The sequence below is a fragment of the Scyliorhinus torazame genome, unplaced genomic scaffold (genome assembly GCF_047496885.1).
Source record: "Scyliorhinus torazame isolate Kashiwa2021f unplaced genomic scaffold, sScyTor2.1 scaffold_397, whole genome shotgun sequence".
Taxonomy (NCBI): domain Eukaryota; kingdom Metazoa; phylum Chordata; class Chondrichthyes; order Carcharhiniformes; family Scyliorhinidae; genus Scyliorhinus; species Scyliorhinus torazame.
The window spans coordinates 146,977-171,910 of NW_027308124.1; the positions used below are offsets into that span (position 1 = coordinate 146,977).

The window sequence follows — 24,934 nt, forward strand, 5'->3', positions numbered from 1 at the left end:
AGAACAATACAGCATAGGAACAGGCCTTTCGATCCTCCAAGCCTGTACCAGTCATGATACCAACCTTTGCCAAAACCCTCAGCACTTACTTGTGCCGTATCCCTCTATACCCATCCTATCCATGTGTTTGTCGAGAGATGCCTTTTGGACGCCATTAATGTATCTGCTTCCACAACCTCTCGTGGCAACGCGTTCCAGGCACTCACCACCCTCTGCGTAAAAAACCTGCCTCGCACGTCTCCTCTAAACTTTTCCCCACGGACCTTAAACCTTTAGCCCCTGGTGACTGACCCCTCCACCCTGGGGAAGATTGCCTGCCCATCCACTCTATCCATGCCCCTCATAATCTTGTCGACCTCTATCAGGTCACCCCTCAACCTCCATCTTTCTTATGAAAGCAGACCGAGTCAAGTGGGAGGAAGAGTTGGGAGAGGGTATGGAGGAGGGGTTCTGGTGTGATGTGGAGGGTGAACGTCTCCACCTCGTACGCGAGGTTGGGCTGATACAACTGAAGGTGGTATATAGAGCACACCTCACAAGGGCGAGGATGAGCCAGCTCTTTGAGGGGATAGAAGATGTGTGTGAACGTAGCGGGGGTGGGGGGGCGCCAGCAAACCACGTTCATATGTTTTGGTCCTGTCCAAAGCTGGAGGAATACTGGAAGGAGGTTTTTCGGGTAATCACTAAAGTGGTGCACGTGAAACTGGACCCGGGTCCTCGGGAGGCCATATTCGGGGTGTCGGACCAGCCGGGGTTGGAATCGGGTGCAGAGGCAGATGTTGTAGCCGTCGCCTCGTGGATCGCCCAAAGGCGCATCCTGTTGGGATGGAGATCAACCTCTCCACGCTGTGCACTGGCGTGGTGGGGGGACCTGCTGGAATTCTTGCCTCTAGAGAAGGTCAAATGTGAACTGAGGGGGAGGATGGAGGGTTTCCTCCCGGCCAGGCAACATCCTGGTAAACCTCCTCTGCACCCTCTCCAAAAGCCTCCACATCCTTCTGCTAGTCTGCTGACCAGAATTGTGCGCAATATTCCAAGTGAGGTCCCGGGCTGGTCAGCGGTGGTGGAGGTAGTGGCAGGCGATGAACGGCCAGACGAGCAGGTGTCCTGAGGCGCCGTCCAAAATGGCGCCGAAGATGACAGCGCCCACGGCGGGCGGCATCAAAGATGCGGCGCCCATGGGCCGCATGTGGCTTGCGGAGAAGAAGGTGGCGGCGCCCCTGGGTCGCACGTGGGGTGTGCAGGAACGCCGGGCCTGGAAACAGCGGCGATCAACCAGGCCTGGCATACAGAAACAAAGTGTCCCTTATTTCCACATCCGTTGCAGGTCGCGCTCCGCGCCGGGAAGCGCTGCCGGGGGTGTTTGCTCTGCCTGCAAAATCGCACTTGGGCCCCCCAGGGTTGGCTGGCTGCCGCGCGGCGCAGGCTTGCGGTGAGCTGGAGTCGGCAGCTGGTGGGGCCCATGAGGGTGCCGCGCGGTGGGGGGGTGTACGACTGGACGTTACGGGAGCTCACTTCTAACAAATTCGCGAGCTGCCTAGTTCCCGCAAGATCATCCTTCCTGTAGGCGCTGGCAGACGTACGCAGACCTCAAGGCGTCTCGGATTAAAAGTTCTGTGTGCTGGACTGCCGAAACTGCCTGGCAGTCACAGTTCCTCCCCAGGATGTGCAGGCCACGCCAGAAATCGTCCAGAGACTCAACGGGGAGTTGCTGTCCCGTGGACAGGAGGTGCCTGGCGTATAGTTGGTTGACTGGCCGAACATAATGTCCATTCAGGAGCTCTATTGCTTCGGAGTAAGTGGGCGCATTCCGGATGAGAGGAAATATGTCAGGACTCACCCGTGAATAAAGGACTTGGAGCTTCTGCACGTCCGAGGATTCCTCAGCGGATGTTCGGAGGTAGCTTTCGAAGCAGGCTAGCCAGTGGTCAAAAGCGGACATAGTGTTGGCTGCTTGAGGGCTCAGCTGCAGGCAATCAGGCTTGATGCGAAGATCCATTGTTTTAAAAAGCTTTGCTCAATAAATTGATGCACTATCAATTACCACAAAGACGAGAGTAGTGGAATAATCAAGGCTTTATTGAGCAAAGATGTTGTGCCTCCTGTAGCTGCCACCAGAATGGCTGCAGCACAGGTGAGCACACACATTTATACGTCTCCTACTGGGCGGAGCCAGCAGACAGGGATTTACCCATGTACCTATCAGAGGATTGGATAGGGTGGACTGTGAGAGCCTTTTTCCTCGGATGGTGATGTCTAGCACAAGGGGACATAGTTTTAAATTGAGGGTAGACAGATATAGGACAGATGTCAGAGGTAGGTTCTTTACTGAGAGAGTAGTAAGGGCGTGGAATGCCCTGCCTGCAACAGCAGTGGACTCGCCAACACTAAGGACATTCAAATGGTCATTGGATAGACATATGGACAATAAGGGAATAGTGAATAGTGTAGATGGGCTTTAGAGTGGTTTCACAGGTCGGCGCAACATCGAGGGCCGAAGGGCCTGTACTGCGCTGTAATGTTTTATGTTCTATGTACCTCTATTATACGTAATACATATAATACTGCTAGTGGTGACTACCACAATTGCCTCCTCCCATGTGCTTTTATTTCGCTAATCAATCTCCTGTGAGTGACTTTTCCTTCTCAATGACCCAGGATTGGTCATCTGGCTTTATGATAATGGTAGAATGAGGGATATACCATGGGATTAAAGTTTGTGATGGAATAAAATCTTGCTGTTGCTGAGACCACAGTTGCCCCTCGACTTTGTTCCCTCTTTCATGGAGATTATGGATGACCTACAACTTAACTTGTGGGTCTTTACCCATATTTTGAATAACAAACATGTATCAATCTCAGATTTAAACCTTACATGGCTGAGCATCAACTGCCATTTTCAAAAGAGTTTTCCAAAGTTCTACCACTTTTTGGTCAGTTGCCTTCTCCGTGGCGAGTTTGAAGGCAGGGAGGGAATTTAATTGGATGGTATGCTGGCAGGTAGGCCACTATCCCACTTCCACTAGTTAAGTCAGTGGCAGGAAGGCCAACCTTTGCAGAGTTCAGGGCCTCACTTGTCAGTGCAGGTTTACACCAGTGGCAGATGGGTCTGTCACCAAATGGGGAATATGGCAAGCAAACTGTGCAGAATCGTTTGTGTTCTCCTCATTCAAAGACACTCAGTGCCTGATCGAGGGACTTGGTATCAGGAAGGGGAGGGCTTTCCAAGAGCTACCTTTGCTGCCAGGCCCCCTCTTGCACACTCCACCCTCACATAGAAAATCCTCTCTTTTCATCACCTCATAAGAATCCCTATAGTGCAGAAGTAGGCCATTTGGCCCACTGAGTCTGCGCTGACCCTCTGAAAGAATACTTGGCCAACTCCACCGCCCTCTCCCAAAGGTAATAATCTCTGGATTATTACCTGAGCCACATGCAAATTAGCACTTAACTCCGATCTGGGACACTCCATGAATCTGGGCCTCCAGTGAGTGTATTTCCTGCAGTAGTTATCATCCCCTTGATGAAGAGGTGCCAGCCTTTGATTGGTTGACAGGTGGGACTTACTGCCCTGGGGTCCTGATCCCATGATAGGCCTGACAATGACCTGTTAATTGGCTTGTAATTCGATACGCCTTCCCCAAAAGAGGCAACACAGGTTTCTCACTGGTAGGAACTGAGACACCCATTGCCTTCATAACATTCTCCCTTTTGTGTGTGGAAGTGTTTCCTAATTTTAATCTTGAAAGGTCTGGCTACAATTTTGAAACCATGCATTTAGTATGAGACTCCCAACCTGCAGGAATACTTTTCCCCTATCAAGCCTATTTATTTCCCCTTTAATATCTTGAAATATTCCATTGAACCATAACCCTCCTAACTGCCAGAGAATAGAATCTTAGTTTATGTAACCTCTCCTCTTACTTTAACCTTTTGAAGTTCTGGGTTCGATTCCACCTCGACCCGGCCTGTTTTCAGCTGGGGCAGGCACCAAAATGTGTAGCTCATCCACCACTTTCCCACCCACAACCAATCTGTTCCCTATAAAACAGTATGAGAAATCAGCAGTCCTTCTGCCATTTAAAAAAATAATAATTGAGGGACAATCGAGTTTGTTAGCAAGCCAGTTGACCCAAATAATACGCTGCCAATGACATTATACAGCTGGCCTGAGCATGCAAATGAGAGTGGGTTGGCCAATCTTTTAACCAAACTGGTTAAAAGGTGTGAAGGAAGAGGTGGTATGTCCTTCGGAGGGGGTGCCTATGCGTATTGGGAAAAACCTCGCCCAAGATGTTTCTCCCCTCCCCCCACCCTGACTTTTCTACTTCCTGCCTAACTGTCAAATACCAGCCCGCTCCATCCTGTTAGGTTCCCTTATCCTTCCCTGTCTGATACACCCAATTTACCTCTCTCCGGGTCCATTTCCTCTTCATCCAGGGTCCATTTGCTGTCCCAGCAGCACCCATACTGAGCTCTGGCATTGCTGGGACTGCTAGAGCTGAAGTCATTTAGATTGGCCAGAGGGAAGGACATCCTCTCACTGGGGCAGAAGCCTCACGTTCAGGAACTTAATGCAGCCTGGAGAATGTAGTGGTCTTATTTAACATCTGTTCAGGTCCAAAATTTATTTTGGAGTTGTGTGTGAGTGTGTGTGGTGGTGGTGGTGGTGGTGGTGGTGGTGGTGGGGGGGGGGGGGGGGGGCTCCACCTTTCCCAACTCAAAATATTCAGGCCCTGGTGAACCTCAACAGAATCCTACCAAGGTCAATATATCCTTCCTAATTTGTAGTGACAATAACTTCTCACATTGCTCCAAGTGTGGTCTAACAACGGCTTTTTATTTTTGAAGTGTGACTTATAATCTAGTCCTTGAGAGACCAACATTCCATTAACCGTTCTGATTATTTTCTGTACCTGTGCACATTTTAATAATCTATGGACCTGGACCCCAAGTCTCTATTGACATCCAATATTCCTTGTTTTTCAATGTTTGGAAAGTATTCTGTTCTATCCTGCTTAGATCCAAAGTGGATTATCTCCTGTGACTTCACCCTTTCTACCAGTCTGCCATGAGGCACCTTGTCAAAGGCTTTACTGAAGTCCATGTAAACAACATCCACTTCCCTCCCCATATTAATTATCTTTGTCACCTCCTCAAAAAACTTAAACAGGTTGGTGATGCATGACGTCCCCTTCACAAAACCAGGCTGTCTATCGCTAATGAGTCCATTTGTTTCCAAATGGGTATAAATCGTGTCCCTGAGAACTCTCTCCAATAGTTTACCTACTACCGACGTGAGGCTCACTGGCCTATAGTTTCCTGGTTATCCCCGATACTTTTCTTAAACAGCAGTACATTAGCTATTCTCCAATGCTCTGGGATCTCACCTGTAGCCAATGAGGAAACAAAGATGTCAGTCAAGGCCCAAGTAATTTCCTCCCTTGCCTCCCTCAGTATTCTGGGGTTCATCCCATCTGGCCCAGGAGACTTATCTACCTTAATGTCTTTTAAAACACCCAATACTCTTTGATGTCAACATGACCCAGACTATCCACACACCCTACCTAATAATAATATTCCTCTTTTTCTTTGGTGAACACTGATGCAAAGCACTCATTTAGTATCTCACCCAATACCTCCAGCTCAACACATGGATTCCCCCCACTGTCCTTAAGTGGTCCAATCCTTTCCCTGGCCACCCTCTTGCTTTTTTACATATGAATAAAAAGTTTTGGGATTGACCTTATTCCTACTTGCCAAGGACTTTTCATAACCCCTCCTAGCCTCCTAATTTCCCGCTTCAGTACCTTCCTACTTTCTTTATACTCTTCAAAGTTTTCAACTGTCCTCACCCTTCTAGACCGCTCAAAAGCCTTTTTCTTTTTGACAAGGTTCACAATATCCCTCATTATCCATGGCTCCTTAAACTTCTCAAACTTATCCTTTGTTCTATCAGGAACATGACTTTCCTGAATCCTAATCAACTGTCGCTTGAAAGACTCTCACATGTTTACCCTCCAACAACCACACCCAATCCAAATTCTTCAATTCCTGTCTAATGTTATCGTAATTTGCCTTTCCCCAGTTTAGCATCTTGACCCGAGGGTTACCCTCATCTCTATCCAAAAGTATCCTAAAACCTACGGAATTCTGGTCACTACTTCCAAAATGTTCCCCTACTTGAAACCTCAACCACCTGTCCAGGCTCATTCCCCAATACCAGGTCCAGTACTACTCCTTTCCTAGTTGAAATATCTATATACTGCATCAAAAAGCCTTCCTAGATACTCCTTACAAACTCTGCCCCATCCAAGCCCCTAGCACTACGTGAGTCCCAGTCAATATAGGGAAATTAAAATCCCCTACCACAACAACCCTGTTACTTTTGCATCTATCCAAAATCTCTCTACCTATCTGCTCCTCTATCTCTCGCTGGCAGTTGGGGGGCCTGTAATAAACCCCAAACAGTGTGATTTGCCCCCTGCCTGTTCCTGAGCCCGACCCAGATTACCTCATTGCATGAGCCCTCCGAAGTGTCCTCCCGCAATATGGCTATATTTACCTTCGCCAGTAATGCTACTACCCCACCCCTTTTACACTCCCCTCTATCTCTCCTGAAGCATCTATATCCTCCAAGGTTCTGCTACAAATCCTGTGCTTCCTTTAGCCACATTCTACTTAAGCCACCATTTTAAAAATATGTTGAGTAACTCAATTCCTAGTACAGACTCTAGTACTTTCCCAACAACAAATGTATTTACTTAATAGTAAATATAATTCCCTGTTTTCCTCTCATCTTTCTTAAATCACATGGGTGACATGCACAATCTCCTAATGTAAAAGGAACAGTTCCTGAATAGAGAGAACTTTGAAAGATTATAGTTGGGGCACCTGCAATGTTCTCATTTCCACTAAAAGGTTGGGTGGAAAACATCTGGTCCTGGGAACATGTCACTCTTTAGTGTTATTTTTTCTTCGTTACTGTTATTTTATTTTGTAAAGGTCCTCCCTGTTTATTCCCTTATTTCCCCTTTTATTTTTGCTGTTACATTTTTGATCCATGGATGGTTAATAGACCTGTGACTTTAAGGTAAAGCAGCTTGTCAGTGGACCTGTCCCTTTAATTTGAGCAGGAGCTTGAGCTAGTTTAAACAGGAGATTGACGAATGACAGAGATGGGCTGTGACTCAGTTTGACTGACTTGGCTGGTGGATAATGAATTGGCCCAAAAGGCTGGTGCTCTGCCCGGTAACAGGTGGTGATTGGATATGATCACACTGATAAGCTTTTCAACGTCACAACGTTGTTTCTGTTTCACCTTTGATCCTGCAGGATAAATGGAGGAATCTAACCAACTCACTCCAGAAATATCCAGTCAATTTTCACCAAAAGGCCACTGTGAGAATCTGATAATTCTCTCCAGAAAAGGTTGACGTGAAGCAGAGACCAGAATCTGATAACTCTCTCTAAGAACAGGCTGATGTGAAGCCAGAGGCCTCGCCTGGAAAAGCTGTAAATAAGATATACTGCTGAACTACAAAGAAGATCAATCCAAGCTGTATCCCAAGACTTTACAATCCACACTCATACTGTGAAGTGAGTGCATTAAATAACTCATCATCTGAAGTAGGGACTCTTACTCAAACCTTAATATTTGTCATCCTTTTCCATCCCCCCTGTGTCTGTCTGTCTTATGTGAACCGGTAGGGCAGTTAAGGGGGGGGGGGAAGGGTCAGCTGGCTCTTCAGAGGACATTTCATCAACTGTATTCATTACATATTTCATATCTGTTCTAGTTATAAATTAACAGTAATGGTGTTTAAACTTACAAATCCGGTGACCGTAATTACTAGGCAGCCAAGGGCCAAAGATTTGGGGAATTTTTCTCAGAATTATTGGTTAATTCACTCTCATGTTGTGACTCCAGGGCATGTGGAGCTTGAATTGATCGCACACTTTCCTATGGTGGTGTAACAACCTCTATTAATTTTGTGAATTTAATATAAATTTTCTTGGGATTTCTGGCTTGCTGACCTCTGTTGCAAATACTGATGCAAAATAAAATTATTAACTCTTTTTCTTTCCACAGATGCTGCCTGACATGCAAGTATTTCCTACAAATTTTGTTTATATTTTTTATAAGAATTTTAAATGTGGACTGAAGGCGCGTGCAGGTCAGAAAGCATGGGGCTGATGAATAAATGGAACATGCTGCAAATCATCATCTGCCAGCAAAGATTCAGAGGAGTTGATCGTTATGGAAGCTGAAAGGTGGGAGGCAAGTGAGGAGAACATTGGAATAGTCAAGACGGTAGGTGGAAAAGCAGGAATATAAGTTTTAACTGAAGATGGATTGAACCAGGGATGATATTATGGTGGTTCCAACTAGCAGTTCTGTGAAGGAGACATGGGGCGGGATTCTCCACTCCCGCGCTGAAGTGCCCACGCCGTTGTGAACGCCGTCGTGAAACGGCCCCTATCCCGACCGATTCAGGGCCCGATAATGGGCTAGGAGCGGGGCCGCGTCATCTACACGCGCCAGGCCTTGTCACCGCGTAAAGACGGCGCCGCATACATGACGTGGACGGCGCCGCATAACTGGCGTCACCCGCGCATGCGCGGGGTGGCCGGCGCCAACCCGCGCATGCTTGGTTGCCGTCCTCTCCGCGTCCGCCCCGCAAGAAGATGGCAGACGGATCTTGCGGGGCTGCGGAAGGAAGGAGGTCCTCCTTCAGAGAGGACGGCCCGACGATCGGTGGGCACATTTGATCCCACATTTGAGGTACCCCCCGGGGCAGGATCCCCCCCCAGCATTCCTGCACTGTTCCCGACGGCAGCGACCAGGTGTGGACGGCGCCGGGGGGAATCCGCCGTTTTGGGCTGGCCGCTCGGCCCATTCGGGGCTGAGAATAGCAGGGGTGCCGGAGAATCGCCATTTTGGGTGTCTCGGGCGATTCTCCGGCGTTCCCGCCGCTTGGGAGAATCGCGGGAGGGCGTCGGACCGGCGTCGCGGGAAATTCTGGCGGCCCAGGCGATTCTCCCAACCGGCGAGGGAGTGGAGAATCGCGCCCATGGAGTCAGAAGCTCAGCACACAGTTAAAAAGGACAGCAAGTTTGCAAACAATCTGGTTCAGCCTGAACAAGTGGCCAGAGAGTGGAATGGAATTGAGAACAATAGAACGTAGCTTCTAATGGGGCTAAAGATAATGGTAGTCTCAATATGTAATTGGAGAAAATAGCTGTTCATCCAATTTTGAAAAATCAAAATGCAGTGAATGTTATGAGAGGTGCTGGTCGGATGAAATTAAATTAAATTAAATTAAAATCGCTTATTGTCACAAATAGGCTTCAGATGAAGTTACTGTGAAAAGCCCCTAGTCGCCACATTCCGGCGCCTGTTCGGGGAGGCTGGTACGGGAATTGAACCGTGCTGCTGGCCTGTCTTGGTCTATTTTAAAAGCTCTGTGCTAAACCAGCCCCAGTAGCCATTTCATCTGATGTTGCGCTTTTCAATGAATTGAAAAGGGGCACCATTTATATGAAAAATAAAAAGTCACGGGTAGACTATTGGGGACCTCTGGAGTTAACATTGCCGGAAGAATTCGAAATAGAGCACCAGCAACAATGCAAAGCTGCACTGACTGTATGCTCATAAGATGTGAAGTTGCTTTAATCCAACATTCTGAATTAGAGTTGAATTTCTTTTTAGTTTATCTTCACACACACAAATTTTAACATATCGGGAAAAGTGGAGAAGTGGTGGAAGGATTCCAAGCTGGTTATCAGCCCTATGAACCACATTATGGACACTCCTTCTGTGGCCAACAAGCCCTGGTATTAGACTTGAACCTGGAATTTCTGATCCAGAGGTAGGTCTTGTATCACAAGACCTCAGAGTTGAATGTTATATTACGACCATAAATCCATTAATAAATATTGTGCCCCCTAAATTTGGTATTCCGTATTTACTAGTTATACTATTCATTAAAAATGTTACCTGTTTCACAACCCTCCATAAACCAAAATGGTTTGGGAATTAGACCCTTACTTACACTAATTAATCAGCAGTTGATTAGTTTGTAACATTTTCCTGTATTTCTTCCACCCAAGGGGTTAATTCTCAATCATACACTTTGGTACAGACTCATCCTCTGGGAGTACATATCTGTAAAATATAATCTTAATTCTAAACTTCTTTTTCCCAAAATCTTGGTTCACCTGTACCCTCAAACAGTGGAATTAAGTAGTGATTTCTCTTTTCGCCTGTACAACTCGTGACCAGAGATCAGTTATATTTTTACTCTGTTTTATTTGTCAACTTATTTCACTTATCTGTTCCTTTCACCTCTCGTGTCCCACTGCCTACTTTTAAGGAGAGAAAATAAAAGATTTCTGATTGGCAAAAGCCAACTCTAAATAAATCTTTCAATCAACTGGGCAGCAACTGAGGCAGCACGGTAGCACAGTGGTTAGCACAGTTGCTTCACAGCTCCAGGGTCCCAGGTTTGATTCCCGGCTTGGGTTACTGGGTTATGAGGGTGGGATGGGCTTAAGTGGGTGCTCTTTCCAAGGGCCGGTGCAGACTTGATGGGCCGAATGGTCTCCTTCTAAATTCTACGATTCTATGAATTGAGGCTGAGAGCTGTTGTAGGTAGATTTAGAGAGAAGGTTTTAGACAAAGGTACCCTGGCTTAGATGCCTGCATAAGAGGCAATTTGTAGGAATAGTGTAGAAACTATAAGTGGAATTTTATAATCTGAGAATTACTAATATCAGAAAGGACATACAGCTAACGGAAGTTCAGAATGCTAAAAGACACAAAATGGCCGCTAGCTGAGTTGGCAATACAAAAGACACAAAATGGCTGTTAGCTGAGTTGGCAATACAAAAGACACAAAATGGCTGTTAGCTAAACTAGCCACATTCCTGAAAACAATTAGCTGAGTGAGTCGCAAACTGGTATAAAGAATATTAATAATTATAGACAGAAGGCATGTTCAGGGAGATAATGATGGCCGATATTAGCAGATGATCTAAGGTCTTGAATGGAAAACAGACATGTGGGATTAAGGGAGGAATTCACAAACAAATGATAACAGGGTCCACAGAACAAGGGGCATTGTCGACCCTGTAGACTTCCTTGTTAGTCAAAAATAAATCTGCCTTAAAAATATTTAAGGTTCCTGCCTCCACCGTTCTCTGGGGAAGGGAATTCCACAGGCTAAAGAATCATGAGAAAAGAAATGTATCTTCATTTACTGTCTTAAATGGGAGACCCCTTATTTTTAGACTGTGTCCCTTAGTTCTAGTCTCATCTATTCAGCATCCACCCTGTCAAGTCCCTCAGAATCCTGTTTCAATAAGATCATCTTATTATTTTCAACTCCAAAGGATGCAGTCCCAATCTATCCAACCTCATAACAAAATCACTTCATCCTATAAATCAGTCGAGTGAACCTTCTCTGAACTGCTTCTCATGCAATTATGACCAAAATTGTACACAATGTTCTAGAATGTGGTCTCATCTGACAACTGCGGCAAACTTTTATATTCCATTCCCCCTGCAATAAACCATTCCATTCACCTTCCTAATCACTTGCGACACTTGCAAACTAACTTTGTGATTCATGTACAGTGCCAGGACACCCAGATCCCTCTGTACTGGGAGTTCTGCAATCACTCTCTATTTAAATAATATGTTGCTCTTCCAATCTTCTTGCCAAAGTGGAAAAGTTTACATTTTGCCACAGTATACATTTCTGCCAAATGTTTTCCTCCTCACTTAACCTATCTATATTTGTTTTCAGATTTATGTCCTCTTCTCAGCTACATCAGCAACCACATATTCAGTCCCTTCATCCAAGTCATTGATAGGAAGTAAATAGTTAAAGCCCCAGTGCTGATCCCTCAACTATTTACAATGAGGTTTGTTCAAACACCAGGATGATACAACTTACCTTTTTGGCACTGCTATACTTATTCGGATGGGTTTTCCTCCTAATCCTTTGCTGTTCTGACATTCTTCCAAAGCTTTTTTCTGTTCTGCTTCATCAGAAAACCTGACAAACCCAAAACCTCTAGTAAAAGAATAAGAACAAAGAACTGTTTACATTGCAGCACGTTTGATGGAATGAACTGGCTTGAATCAACAGATTGTAAATAGTTTGATCCACATAATATTAGAGTTATTACTTTACATCAGAGGTATCATCAGTCCAAGTATTTGATGTCCTTGTTAATCCTAGCTGGGACAGAAAGAACGTTCTTATTCAATATATGGCATGATTTTCATTCGCCATTGTGGTTTATAAAAAAAAGGGCTGTTTCATAGCACATGACAAAATGGCCATTTAATAATCATTAAGTTATGACTAAATTTCAGTGCTTAATACCAAAATATACAAATTACATTGGTGATTGCAGTTTGTTGAGATGTCTTTCCTGCTAAGGTCTCTGTAAACATTGATATCACAAAGCAATTACAGTACCTTGAGTTCCCAGATGTGTCTGTCACCACTTTTCCACCTCTACAAGATGGATATTTTTTCACAAAGTAATCATACAGATGAAAATCATCAACTTCAGAAGAGAGATCGCCCACAAAAATGGAATATTCCTGGCTGTTGAATAAGACATATTTGCAGTGAAAATGCAGCTGTAGTCAAGGTTGGTAGAAGCAATAAATTCTGCATTCCAACAACTGACTTTAGAAAGACGAGTATAAAAGTGATTCAGGCGTGACATCAGAATGTCTTCAGTATCATTTCAGTTGTACCTCCACTGCAAGTCAACCTAACAGGTTATGCCCAACACCTCCCACCTCCAGATGGAGTTTTAAAAATTACATTTCTGGGGCAGCATGAATAGTCAGGAAGTCATCTGGCAGATATTTTTGGACAGTCGTCAAAAAGATCCTGCAACCAGTGGCTTGCAGCAATCTAAAGTCCTCTTTTGGATAGGTGCACAGTCACTTTCAGTAGTATCCTTGCACTGGAGGAAATAATTCCTGAAATACAAGCCGATTCACGTTCAGATGAAGCTACTTCCGCTGCACATTACTCCATGCGTATTTGGTAGATTGGTGGAAAATAAGCACATTTGTTTTTAGAATTTTCATTGAATTATACTTTCCAGTGGCATTGCACCTCAAATTGTGTCCTTATGACATATCCATTTGGGGAAAAATGCTGAACTGGGTCATATCACATGCACAAAAGGAGGACAAATTGAAATTCAGTCAATTATCACCCCATCAGCTCTCGCTCATCAGAAAAGTGATGCAATGTGTTGTCTACACTTATATGGCAATCACCAGGTTGCGAACACTCAGGTTGGGTTCCGCCAGGACCACTCAGCTCCTGATCTCATTAGAACATTGGTCCAAACATGGGCAAAGAGCTGAACTTAAAAGGCGAGAGTTACAGCCTTTACATCATGGCAGCATTTGACTGAGTCTGGCATCAAGGAGCCCTGGCAAAGCTGAAATCAGTGGGAATCAGGGGGAAAACCCTCCACGAGTTGGAGTGATAGGAAGATGTGCAGGTTAGGTGGATTGGCCATGCTAAATTGCACCATAAGTGTCCAAAGGTTAGGCGGGGTTACTGGGTTACAGGGATAGGGTGGAATTGTGGGCTTAAGTAGGGTGCTCTTTCAAGGGCCGGTGTAGACACAATGGGCTGAATGGCCTCCTTCTGCACTGTAAATTCTATGATTCTATAAGATGGTTGTGGTTGCTGGAGGTTAATCATCTCAGATCCAGGACATCACTGCAAGAATTCCTCAGAATAATGTCCTAGGCTCAATCATCTTTGGTTGCTTCATCAATGACCTTCCTTTCATCACAAGGTCAGGTGTGGGATGTTGTTGATTGCACAATGTTCAGAAGCATTCACAAATCCTCAGATACTGAAGCAGTCCATTTCCATATTCAGCAAGACTTGGATATCATTCAGCTTTGGACTGAAAACATTCATGGCATGCAAGTGCCAGTCAATGATGTCGCCAATAAAAGATAATCTAACCATCCACTTTTGACCTTCAATGCATTATCATTACCAAACTAAACTCAACCAGCCAGATAAATATCGTGACTACATTGGCAGGTCGGAGGTCAGGAATCTTGTGGTGAGTAACTCATTGCCTCTCCAAAGCTTGTCCACAATCTACAAGTAAGGGAGGAATTCATAAACAAGTGATAACAGGGTCCCCTTGAGATGCCACGGAACTGCATTCTTTTTTAGGTATCATATCTTATTATGGACGTTTCATTGCACACCTGGCTACCATCCTGGCCCCACTTCATTCGCTGCTGAAGAAGCATCACCCTTGCGTTTGGGGTGCAGCCCAGGTGACGGCCTTTGAGATAAAGCACTGCTTATCCTCTTCGAAACTGCTTACTCATTTTGACTCATCCAAACCGCTGTATGTGACATGTCACCTGATCTATGATCTATACCTCACCATGTGGTATAGGAGCGGTCCTATCCCATCGCATGGGTGGTGGCCGTGACTGTCCAATCGCGTTTGCCTCCCAGACACTGATGGCTGAGGAGAGGAACTATCCACATATTGAGGAGGGAGGCCTGGCTGTGGTCTTTGGCGTCAAACATTTTCAGCGATACGTTTACGGTCATCATTTTGTCATTACAACTGCCCATAAGCCACTACTCAGTTTTTGCATGAGGACAAGGCGGTCCTCAATTGGCGGTCCCCCAATAGCTCCTGCACGGATCCAGTTCTAAGCTTTGCTGTTTCCTGCACATGAATCCATGCATCCCTGGGAGTGGCCGGGTCACCCTTGGGCTCACGTTCATGCAGATTTTGCCGGACCCTTTTTGAACTCGGATGTTTCTGATCATGGTGGCTAGAGGTCCACCGGATGACGTCCATCACGACCCGAGCGACAATAGAGTGCCGACGCACTTCTTTTTCGGTCCATGGCATACCAGAGGTGTTCGTCACGGATAATGGAGCCTCATTTATGAGCGAAGAAAGAATTTGCCGCTTTTGCAAAGCGCAACGGGATCCTGGTGAGGGGGTGTGAGGAATGTAATAACCTGCACGGGACATACGATGTGGGGGGTCATTGTTTTCCCCGTGCTCCTTGAGGAGTACAAGCTTCACCGCTAGGGGCGGGATAGCTTACCAATACTTGTATTAAAGGTCAGCCAGTCTGGAACCAACTGATAATTATAATTGTTGTAAAATAAATGCCGTATGCTTTTGCTTACTTTGGACTCGCCGAGCCTTATTTTAAACCTTCAACAGCACCTTCCAAAACCATAACCTCGACAAACTGGAAGGACATGACTCCCGAGCTCTATGAATATAAAATAGCTAAATCTCAAAACCAGACACAGAGGGGTGAGCTACCTGATACACTAGCTCATCAAGAGATGGAGCCATTATCATCGATGATGGCACAGGACAATTGTTATTACAGACCACAGTTAGTTCCTGCCAGGAATGAAAAGAACATTCACACCTCAGTCATCCTTGGAGCGAGGCATTCTTCCCCATGGGGAGGGAATCACAGTATTCTGTTGTGTAAACAGCAGAAGTATAAACTATGTCTGTACAGTTTTGTCTCTACCAGAGCATGGAATAAACCAATAAAGAGGTGCTCAGTGGTATGGTATCAAGAGTTGAGCCTGTGGTCATGTGATATGAATCATCATAAAAGAGGACAACATTGGAGCGTGTACACTGCAGTCAGGAGGAGGATGGAGACCGGTCATAGAGTCAGAGTTTTACAGCATGTAGAAGCCCTTCGGCCCATCGCAATGCATGCCAACCATCAAGCACCTAACTATTTTAATCCCATTTTCCAGCACTTGGTCCACAGCCTTGCATGCAATGGCATTTCAAGTGTTGACCTAAATACTTATTAAAAGTTGTGAGGATCCCCGCCTCTACCATCCTTTCAGGCAGTGAGTTCCAAATTCTAATCACCCTCTGGATTAAAATATTTTTCCTCACATCTCCTCTGAACCTCCTGTCTTAAATCACCATAAATCTATGTTCCCTGGTTATTGACCCCTCCACTAAGGGGAAAAGTACCTTCCTGTCCACCCTATCTATGTCCCTCATAATTTTATACACCTCAATCAGGTCCCCTCTCAGCCTACTCCAAGGAAAACAATCCCAGTCTATCCAGTCTCTCTTCATAGCTGAAAGATCTAGCCCAGGCAACATCCTGGTGCATCTCCTCTGCATCCTCTCTCGTGCAATCACTTACGTTCTATAGTGTGGCGACCAGAACTGTACACAGTACTCCAGCTGGAGCCTAACCCTGTTCCAGTATAATATCCCTGCTCTTATGTTCAATGGATCAGTTAATAAAGGCAAGAATCCCATAGGCCTTCTTAACCACCTTATCTACTTAGAATCATAGAATTTACAGTGCAGAAGGAGGCCACTGAGCCTATCGAGTCTGCACTGGCTCTTGGAAAGAGCACCCCACCCAATCCCACACCTCAACCCTATCCCCATAACCCAGTAACCCCACCCAACACTAAGGACAATTTTGGACACTAAGGGCAATTTAGCATGGCCAATCCACCTAAGCTGCACATCTTTGGACTGTGGGAGGAAACCGGAGCACCCGGCGGAAACCCACGCAGGCTCCGCACAGACAGTGACCCAAGCTGGAATCGAATCTGGGACCCTGGAGCTGTGAGGCAATTGTGCTAACCACTTTGCTACCATGCTGCCGTACTTGTCATGCTGTCGTACTTGTCATGCTGTCTTCAGAGATCGGTGAACATACACACCAAGGTCCCTTTGTTCCTCTACTTCCACGGGTCCGGCCATTCATCGTATATTCCCTTGCTTTGTTCGTCCTCCCAAAATGCATTATCTCACACTTTTTATGGTTAAATTCCATTTGCATTTCCAGATCCGGCCCTACAATCAACATCAGTAAAGGCCAGCTGTGCGGATGATCATAAATTTCAATCAAGTCATAGAGGGGTTTGTGAATGAGGTATTTTCTAAATTTCTGTCATCGGAGTTTGCACTGTGAGCTATTAATTTTAATTCCAGTCAAATCACAGAGAGGTTTGTACTCGGGGAATTGAGACTTTAATAAACACACAATCCAAGGTTGTGCCAAAACTTGTGGTGCATTTTATCTTCACAATTCCTGCTGTCCAAGAACAACTGTAAAGAACAGAACCTCTTACAAAGGACAGCAGACACAAAGGAACACAACATCTGCAAGTTCCTGTTTAAGTCATGCACCATCCTGGCGTGAAACTATATCTCACAATCCTGCGAATCTCTTCCTAACAGTACTGCGGTTGTGTGTATTCCAGATGGACTAAAGTGGGACAAGAATGTGGCTCACCACCACCTTCTCAAGGGCAATTAGGGCTGGGTAACAAGGGCTGGCCTCGCAAGCAACATTACATTTAATAATTTTTTAAAACACTTACCTTTTAAGATTGCAGTTCAAGTGAATACAAACAGATCAAAAATAGCACAAAGTACCAAGGAAGAATGAGTAAAAAGGAGAAGATCAAGCAATCAAATCCAGCATGCATTATGGAATCATCCAATTTAATTTAGCAAATTATTTTATGGTGCTTTTAGTCAACATTTTCCTCTCAGTATATAGAGTAAAAGAATCCACTAAAACAATAAAATTACAAATAAAAACAAAATGCTGGATAAACTCAGCAGGTCTGGTAGCATCTGTGGACAGAAACAGAGTTAACGTTTCAGATAAAATCATAGAATTCCTACAGCGCAGAAGGAGGTCAATTGGATCATCGAGTCTGTACCAACCTTCTGAAAGAGCACCCTACTCAAGGCCACTCCCCTGCCCTATCCCTCTAACCTGCCCTTGGAAACTAAGGGGGGAATTTAGCATGGCCAATCCACCTAACCTGAACATCTTTGGAACAGAACAGATCTGTAGAAGGATCATTTTGATCCAAACGTTAGCTCTGTTATTCTCCACAGATGCTGCCAGACCTGCTGAATTTATCCAGCATTTTCTATTTTTATTTCAGATTTCCGGCATCCGCAGTATTTTGCCTTTGAGTAAAACTGCAAAACACTGGATACATTTTGAAAATTACAAGAGCAAAATATGGTTGACGCTGGAAATCAGACATAAATAGAGAAGATGCTGGAAACACTCAGCAGGTCTGGCAGCATCTAGGAGGGAGAAACAAAGTCAGCCTGAATTTTTCAAAATTTTTCAGAGTGCAGAGTCAGACAGCTCAGCAAACCCCATAAGTGATAAAATGCCCTTGAACTAGATTTTCATCCAGGGAAGGCCAGGTTTTATGGAAGCCATAGCAGATGACTGCAGAACAAATCAGAAGCTGCTGGGGTGCTGAGGTAGGCTGGACAGAAGCTCTGCCTCAATGCATTGGTATCTCGTCAAAGTAATAGAAAAAAACAATCAAGCAATAAACAGCCGTCCAGTTCTCACCTCTCGCACTCTTCCCCTGCACAGTCCCCATGCCTCCCCCACCAAACTGCCCTTCAAACGCTCTATTCCAACCTTTGCCCCTCGACGCACACCCACATGACCCCTCAATACCTTCCAAGTCACTCTGCACATCACATTTTGCCTATATGCCTACCATGCTAACTCACTTAGTATTCACCACAGGCAGACCTCAGGACCCATGCTAAGATCATAGAATTTACAGTGCAGGAGGCCATTCGACCCATCGAGTCCGCACCAGCTCTTGGAAAGAGCACCCCACTTAAGCCCACACCTCCACCCCATCTCCGTAACCTTGCAACACCATCCAACCTAAGGGCAATTTAGCATGGCCAATCCACCTAACCAGCACATCTTTGGACTGTGGGGGGAAACTGGAGCACCCGGAGGAAACCCACACTGACACGGGAAGAACGTACAGACTCCGCACAGACAGTGACCCAAGCGGGAATCGAACCTGGGACCCTAGCGCTGTGAAGCCATAGCGCTAACCACTATGCTACCGTGCTGCCCTAAATTGATTAAATTGAGTTTGTAAGTTTTTATTCATGAAATCATAATTCAAAACCATAATTGATAAAAACCCATTCACCACATTTTGTTTTAGTCCCTTATAAAAATAAGCATTGGAATTCATATTCCCATTTCAATAAAATAGTGAACGGAAAAGCATCCCACAATGATAATGGAAGGTCATGTAGCTCTAATCCTACGCAGGGGCGGCACGTGGCACAGTGGTTAGAAGTGTTGCCTACGGCGCTTAGGACCCGGGTTCAAATTCTGCCCTAGGTCACTGCCAGTGTGGAATTTGCACATTCTCCCGGTGTTTGCATGGGTTTCGCCCCCACAACCCAAAGATGTGTAGGGTCGGTGGATTGGCCACGCTAAATTGCCCCTTAATTGGAAAAAATGAATTGGGTACTCTAAATTTATTTTAAAAGAGCTCTAATCCTATGCTGATAGCCCTCAGGCCTATGTCAAAAGGCAGAGTGAAATAGCAAGCACTGAATGTTTTTGCACAACAGTTGTTTTTCACAGAGAACAGAAGTAGTTTTAAATGCCTCGCCAGTTCCCTCTGACAGCATCTTTTAAAAGTTCTGTTGACTGCTCCCTGGGCTCTTTTTGACAGTTTCAATGAGTTTATGCAATTCTTAGACACTCATGTGTGCTTTTTACAATCTCAAAGTGCATCATACCTCTCCTGAAAGATAGCAAACATCTCCCAAAGGACAGCATACCTCCCTAAGGGCAGCATACATCCCCCAAAGGGCAGCATACATCTCCAAAGGTGTCTCCCGACCATATCCAAAATGGTACTCTACCTCTCCAAAGAACACCAACATCTTTAGACCTCCTCTCAGGTCTGAAGGGCACAAGAAATATTTTGTACATCTACCTCAGAACAACCTGAGGCAGCTGCACTAACATGTGCAGTTGTAACTGTGAACCACAGATTGCAAATTTGCCCTCATCACCCTGCAAAATTAGTAGATGCCATGTTCTGGCAGAACCTCCACCACCATTTTCATAACAACTGAGGGGCACTCTGTTTTTACAGCAATTCAGGCCATCATTTCTTTTATTAGACTGGAAGAAGTTGGTGATGCAAAAGCTTTTAATAAAGTACAGTCAATTATGCCTGCCTTCCATCCCACCACAGACCTTCCCATTTTTTTCTTTCCTCCCCTCCCTCTGTACATGCTTAGAAACTGTACATTGCTGACTTTTCCAGTTCTGAAAAAAACTGTCTGAACATAGACTGACATAGTAATAATGGGCCATAACATCCATGGAAGTTACAGCAGGAAATTTACAATAATGGCAGAACCCTTAAGAGCATTGACAGGGAGGGATCTGGGTGTACAGGTCCACAGGTCACTGAAAGTGGCAACACAGGTGGAGAAGGTAGTCAAGAAGGCATACGGCATGCTTGCCTTCATTGGCCGGGGCATTACGTATAAAAATTGGCAAGTTATGCTGCAGCTGTGTAGAACCTTAGTTAGGTCACACATGGATAAGAGTGTACAATTCTGGTCACCATACTAGTATGGAGGGCATTAACTATGAGGAGAGGTTGGATTAACTTGGTTTGTTCTCATTGGAACAACGGAGGTTGAGGGGCGACCTGATAAAAGTTTACAAAATTATGAGGGGCATTTTTAAAAATTTATTTCCGGGATGTGGGTGTCGCTGGTTAGGTTAGCATTTATTGCCCATCCGTAGTTGCCCTTCAGAAGGGAGTGGTGAATTGTCTTCTTGAACCGCTGCAGTCCCTGATGTGCAGTGCCCCGTGTGCTCTTAGGGAGGAGTTCCAGGATGTATACCGTGAGGGAAGGAGTGATTTCACACTCCTGTGCAGTTAATTAGATTTCAGCTTGGTAAGATGATATCGTTACTGGGTGGAGCGAAGTTATCAGGCATTTTGCAGGAAAAGTAGGTCAGGGGAGTTTTAGATGAAGTTGCGAACAGATGTCAAGCAGTTTGCTCCCTGTTGTTCAGTTAAAGATATGTCTGTCGACATATTAGCAGTCTTTCAAAGCAGTTCAGACTTGTCTGATTAGAAAGTGAGCAGAAGCAGATTCTGAAGAAATACAGCATGGTTCTGACAGGATTCAGAGCTTTTCTTTAAAGCAGTGGCACATCTTGTTTTCTCAAAAACATCTCTGTACAGCAGATACTCCTATGTGCTAATGGTAGTTAAAGTGGATTGAGACCGGTGATAGTATTTCTTATTGTTTGAGTGGGAATAAAGATAGCAGTTAAGGATAGTGTATTCACTGTATTGAGTAGCGTTTTTTTAAGGGATAATTGTAAGTTATTTTCTGGTGTGATGTGAAAGAGATTTTAATACTGTGCTAGTAATAAAATTTGTTTTAAAATACCACATTCCTAATTCTTCGTGAACTCACTCTTGGAGTGAGGTATCGTTTCCTCACAGTCTTACAAAATTAAAATTAAATATTGGGTTTCTGTGCAATATCCTACCCACTATTGGGGTCTGGTTTGGGATCGTAATAAATTATTTTTGGCAGGAAAACTATGTCATTATGTTGGACATCTGCACCGTTGGTACATAGAAACATAGAAAATAGGAGCAGGAGACCATTCTGCCCTTCGAGCTACTCCACTATTCAATATGATCATCCAACTCAATAGCCTGATCCTGACTTCCCCCAAATCCTTTGATCCCCTTCGCCCCAAGTAGAATATCTAAATGCTTCTTGAAAATAGTCAGTGTTTTGGCCTCAACTGCTTTCTGTGGTAGCAAATTCCACAGGCTGACCAGTCTCTGGGTGAAGAAATTTCTCCTCATCTCTGTCCTAAATGGTCTACCCTGTATCCTGAGACTGTGAGCCCTGGATCTGGACACCGCATCATCAGGAACATCCTTCTTGCATCTCCCTATCTTATCCTGTTCGAATTATATAGGTTTCTATGAGAGTCCCCCTCTCATTCTCCAGCGAATATGATCTTTAAGTAGGAATAAACAAGTATTTTTCGAGATGGCAAGCAGTAACTAGTGGGGTACTGTAAGGATCGGTTTATTCAAATATATATTAATGATTTAGATGAGGGAACAAAATGTAAACAAGACTCCAGGATGGTAAATTGCCTCCCTAGTGCTAGGGTCAAGGATGTCTCGGAGCGGGTACAGGACATTCTGGAGGGGGAGGGGGAGCAGCCAGTGGTCGTGGTACATATCATAGAACATACAGTGCAGAAGGAGGCCATTCGGCCCATCGAGTCTGCACCGACCCACTTAACCTCTCCTAACCTTTTTGGTCACTAAGGGCAATTTTTCATGGCCAATCCACCTAACCTGCATGTCTTTGGATTGTGGGAGGAAACCGGAGCACTCGGAGGAAACCCACGCAGACACGGGGACAAGGTGCAGACTCCGCACAGACAGTAACGAAGCAGGGAATCGAACTTGGGGCCCTGGCGCTGTGAAGCCACAGTGCTAATCACTTGTGCTACCATGCTGCTCCAACGACATAGGTAAAAAAAGGGATGAGGTCCTAAAAGCAGAATACAGGAAGCTAAGAAGGAAATTAAGAAATCGGACCTCAAAGGAAGTGATCTCAGGATTACTACCGGTGTCACGTGCTAGTCAGAATAGAAATGACAGGATATATAGGATGAATACATGACTGAAGAGATGGTGTCAGGGGGAGGGTTTCAGATTCCTGGGGCATTGGGACTGGTTCTGAGGGAGATGGGACCTGTACAGACCGGACGGGTTACACCTGAGCAGGACTGGAACTGATGTCCTATTTGCTGGAGAGGTTGGGGAGGATTTAAACTAATATGCCAGGGGGATGGGAACCTATGCAAGGAGTCAGAGAAAGAGGGAGCAAGGACAAAAGCAAAAGGTAGAAAAGGGAATGCGAAATGTGGAGAAACCAGGGGCAAAATTAAATTTAGGACAGTAGAGAAAAAATTGGTAGCAAGACAAACATTGTGAATAAGACAAACTTAAAGGCCCTGTGCCTTAATGCACGGAGCATTTGCAATAAATGGATGAACTAATCGCGCAGATAGACATAAATGGGTATGATATAATTGGGATTACGGAGACATGGCTGCAGGGTGAACAGGGATGGGAACTGAATGTCCCAGGGTTTTCAGTATTTAGGAAGGACAGGCATAAAAGAAAAGGTGGTGGTGTGGCACCGCTGGTTAAAGAGGAAATTAACACAGTAGTGAGAAAGGATATTAGCTCTGAAAATGTGGAATCTGTATGAGTACAGTTGAGAAATACCCAGTGACAAAAAACATTAGTGGGTGTCATATATAGACCCCCAAACTGCAGTGGCGAGGTTGGGAATGGCATTAGACAATAAATTAGAGATGCAAGTAACAAGGGAATATCGGTGATCATGAGTGATTTTAATCTTCACATAGATTGGGCAAATCAAATTAGCCACAATGCCGAAGAGGAGGAATTCCTGGAGTGTATACGGGATGGTTTTCTTGACCAATATGAGGAGGAACCAACTTGAGAGCAGGCCATCTTAGACTGGGTACTGTGTAATGAGAAGAGAATCATTGCCAACCTGGCTGTAATGAGACCCCTTGGGGATGAGCGAACATAACATGATAGAATTTTTTATCAAGTTGGGAGAGTGAAGTAGTTGATTCGTAGACTAGGGTGCTGAATCTTAATAAATGGAACTATGAGGATATGAGGCGTGAGTTGGCCTTGATAGATTGGGGAAAGTTACTTAAAGGGATGACAGTGGATAGACAATGGCAAACATTCAAGGAATGCTTGGGGAAACTACAGCAACTGTTAATTCCTGTCTGGCACAAAAGCAAAGGGGTTAAGGTGGCCAATACATGGCTTACAAAGGAAATTAGAAATAGTATCCGATACAAGGAAGAAGCATACAGATTGGCCAAGAAAAATAATCGGTCTGAGGATTGGCAGCAGTATAGAATTCAGCAAAGAAGGACGAAGGGATTGATTAAGAAGGGGAAAGTACAGTACGAAAGGAAGTTTGCAGGGAACATAAAGACTGACACTAAGAGTTTCTATGGATATGTGAAGAGAAAGAGATTGGTAAAGAAAAATGTCGGCTCCTACAAACAGAAACCTAATAAGGGACAAAGAAATGGTTGGGCAATTGAATACATACTTTGGTTCTCTCTTCACAAATGAGAACACAAATCAGATTCCAGAAATGTTGGAGAATGAAAGGTTTAGTGAGAGGGAAGAACTGAGGGAGATCAACATTAGTAGAGAAATGGTGCTGGGAAAATTGATGGGATTGAAGGCGGATAAATTCCCAGGGCCTGATAATCTGCATTCCAGAGTGCTTAAGGAGGTGGCTCTGGAAATAGTGGATGCGTTGGCGGTCACCTTCCGGGATTCTATATACTCTGGAACTGTCCCTGCAGACTGGAGTCTCACATCACTCCGATATTCAAAAAGGGAGGTAGAGAGAAAGCAGGGAATTATAGACCAGTAAGCCTAACGTCGGTAGTGGGGAAAATGCTTCAATCCATCATCAAGGACTTTATAGCGCAACATTTAGAAAGCAGTGGCAGGATCACTCAGAGTCAGCATGGATTTATGAAGGGAAAATCATGCTTGACAACTCTGTTGGAATTCTTTGAAGAGGTAACCAGTACAGTTGACAAGGGGGGGGGGGGGCAGTCGGTGTGGTATATTTGGACTTTCAGAAGGTGTTTGACAAAGTCCCGCATAAGAGATTATTGTGCAACATTAAAGCCCATGGGATTGGGGGAAATGCATTGAGGTGGATAGAAAACTGGTTGGCAGAGAGGAAACAAAGAATAGGGATTAATGGGTCCTTTTCAAATTGGCAGGTGTAACTAGTGGGGTACCACAGGGATCAGTGCTGGGACCCCAGCTATTCACCATATATATTAATCATTCGAATGAGGGAACAAAATGTAACATCTCAAAGTTTGCAGATGATACCAAATTAGGTGGGAGGGTGAATT

The 24,934-nt window shown here is 44.9% G+C and overlaps 1 protein-coding gene across 1 annotated transcript in view; it reads right to left on the reverse strand.

Moving 5' to 3' along the window:
- Positions 1-24,934, reverse strand: part of LOC140406272 (tRNA selenocysteine 1-associated protein 1-like) — a 67,333-nt gene that overhangs the window by 24,847 nt on the left and 17,552 nt on the right. The window contains exons 4-5 of the mRNA XM_072494382.1: positions 12,492-12,623; positions 11,961-12,080 (exon numbers count right to left, since the gene is read on the reverse strand). Of these exons, the coding sequence (XP_072350483.1) occupies positions 11,961-12,080; positions 12,492-12,623 (252 nt within the window). The remainder of the gene's footprint in view (positions 1-11,960; positions 12,081-12,491; positions 12,624-24,934) is intronic.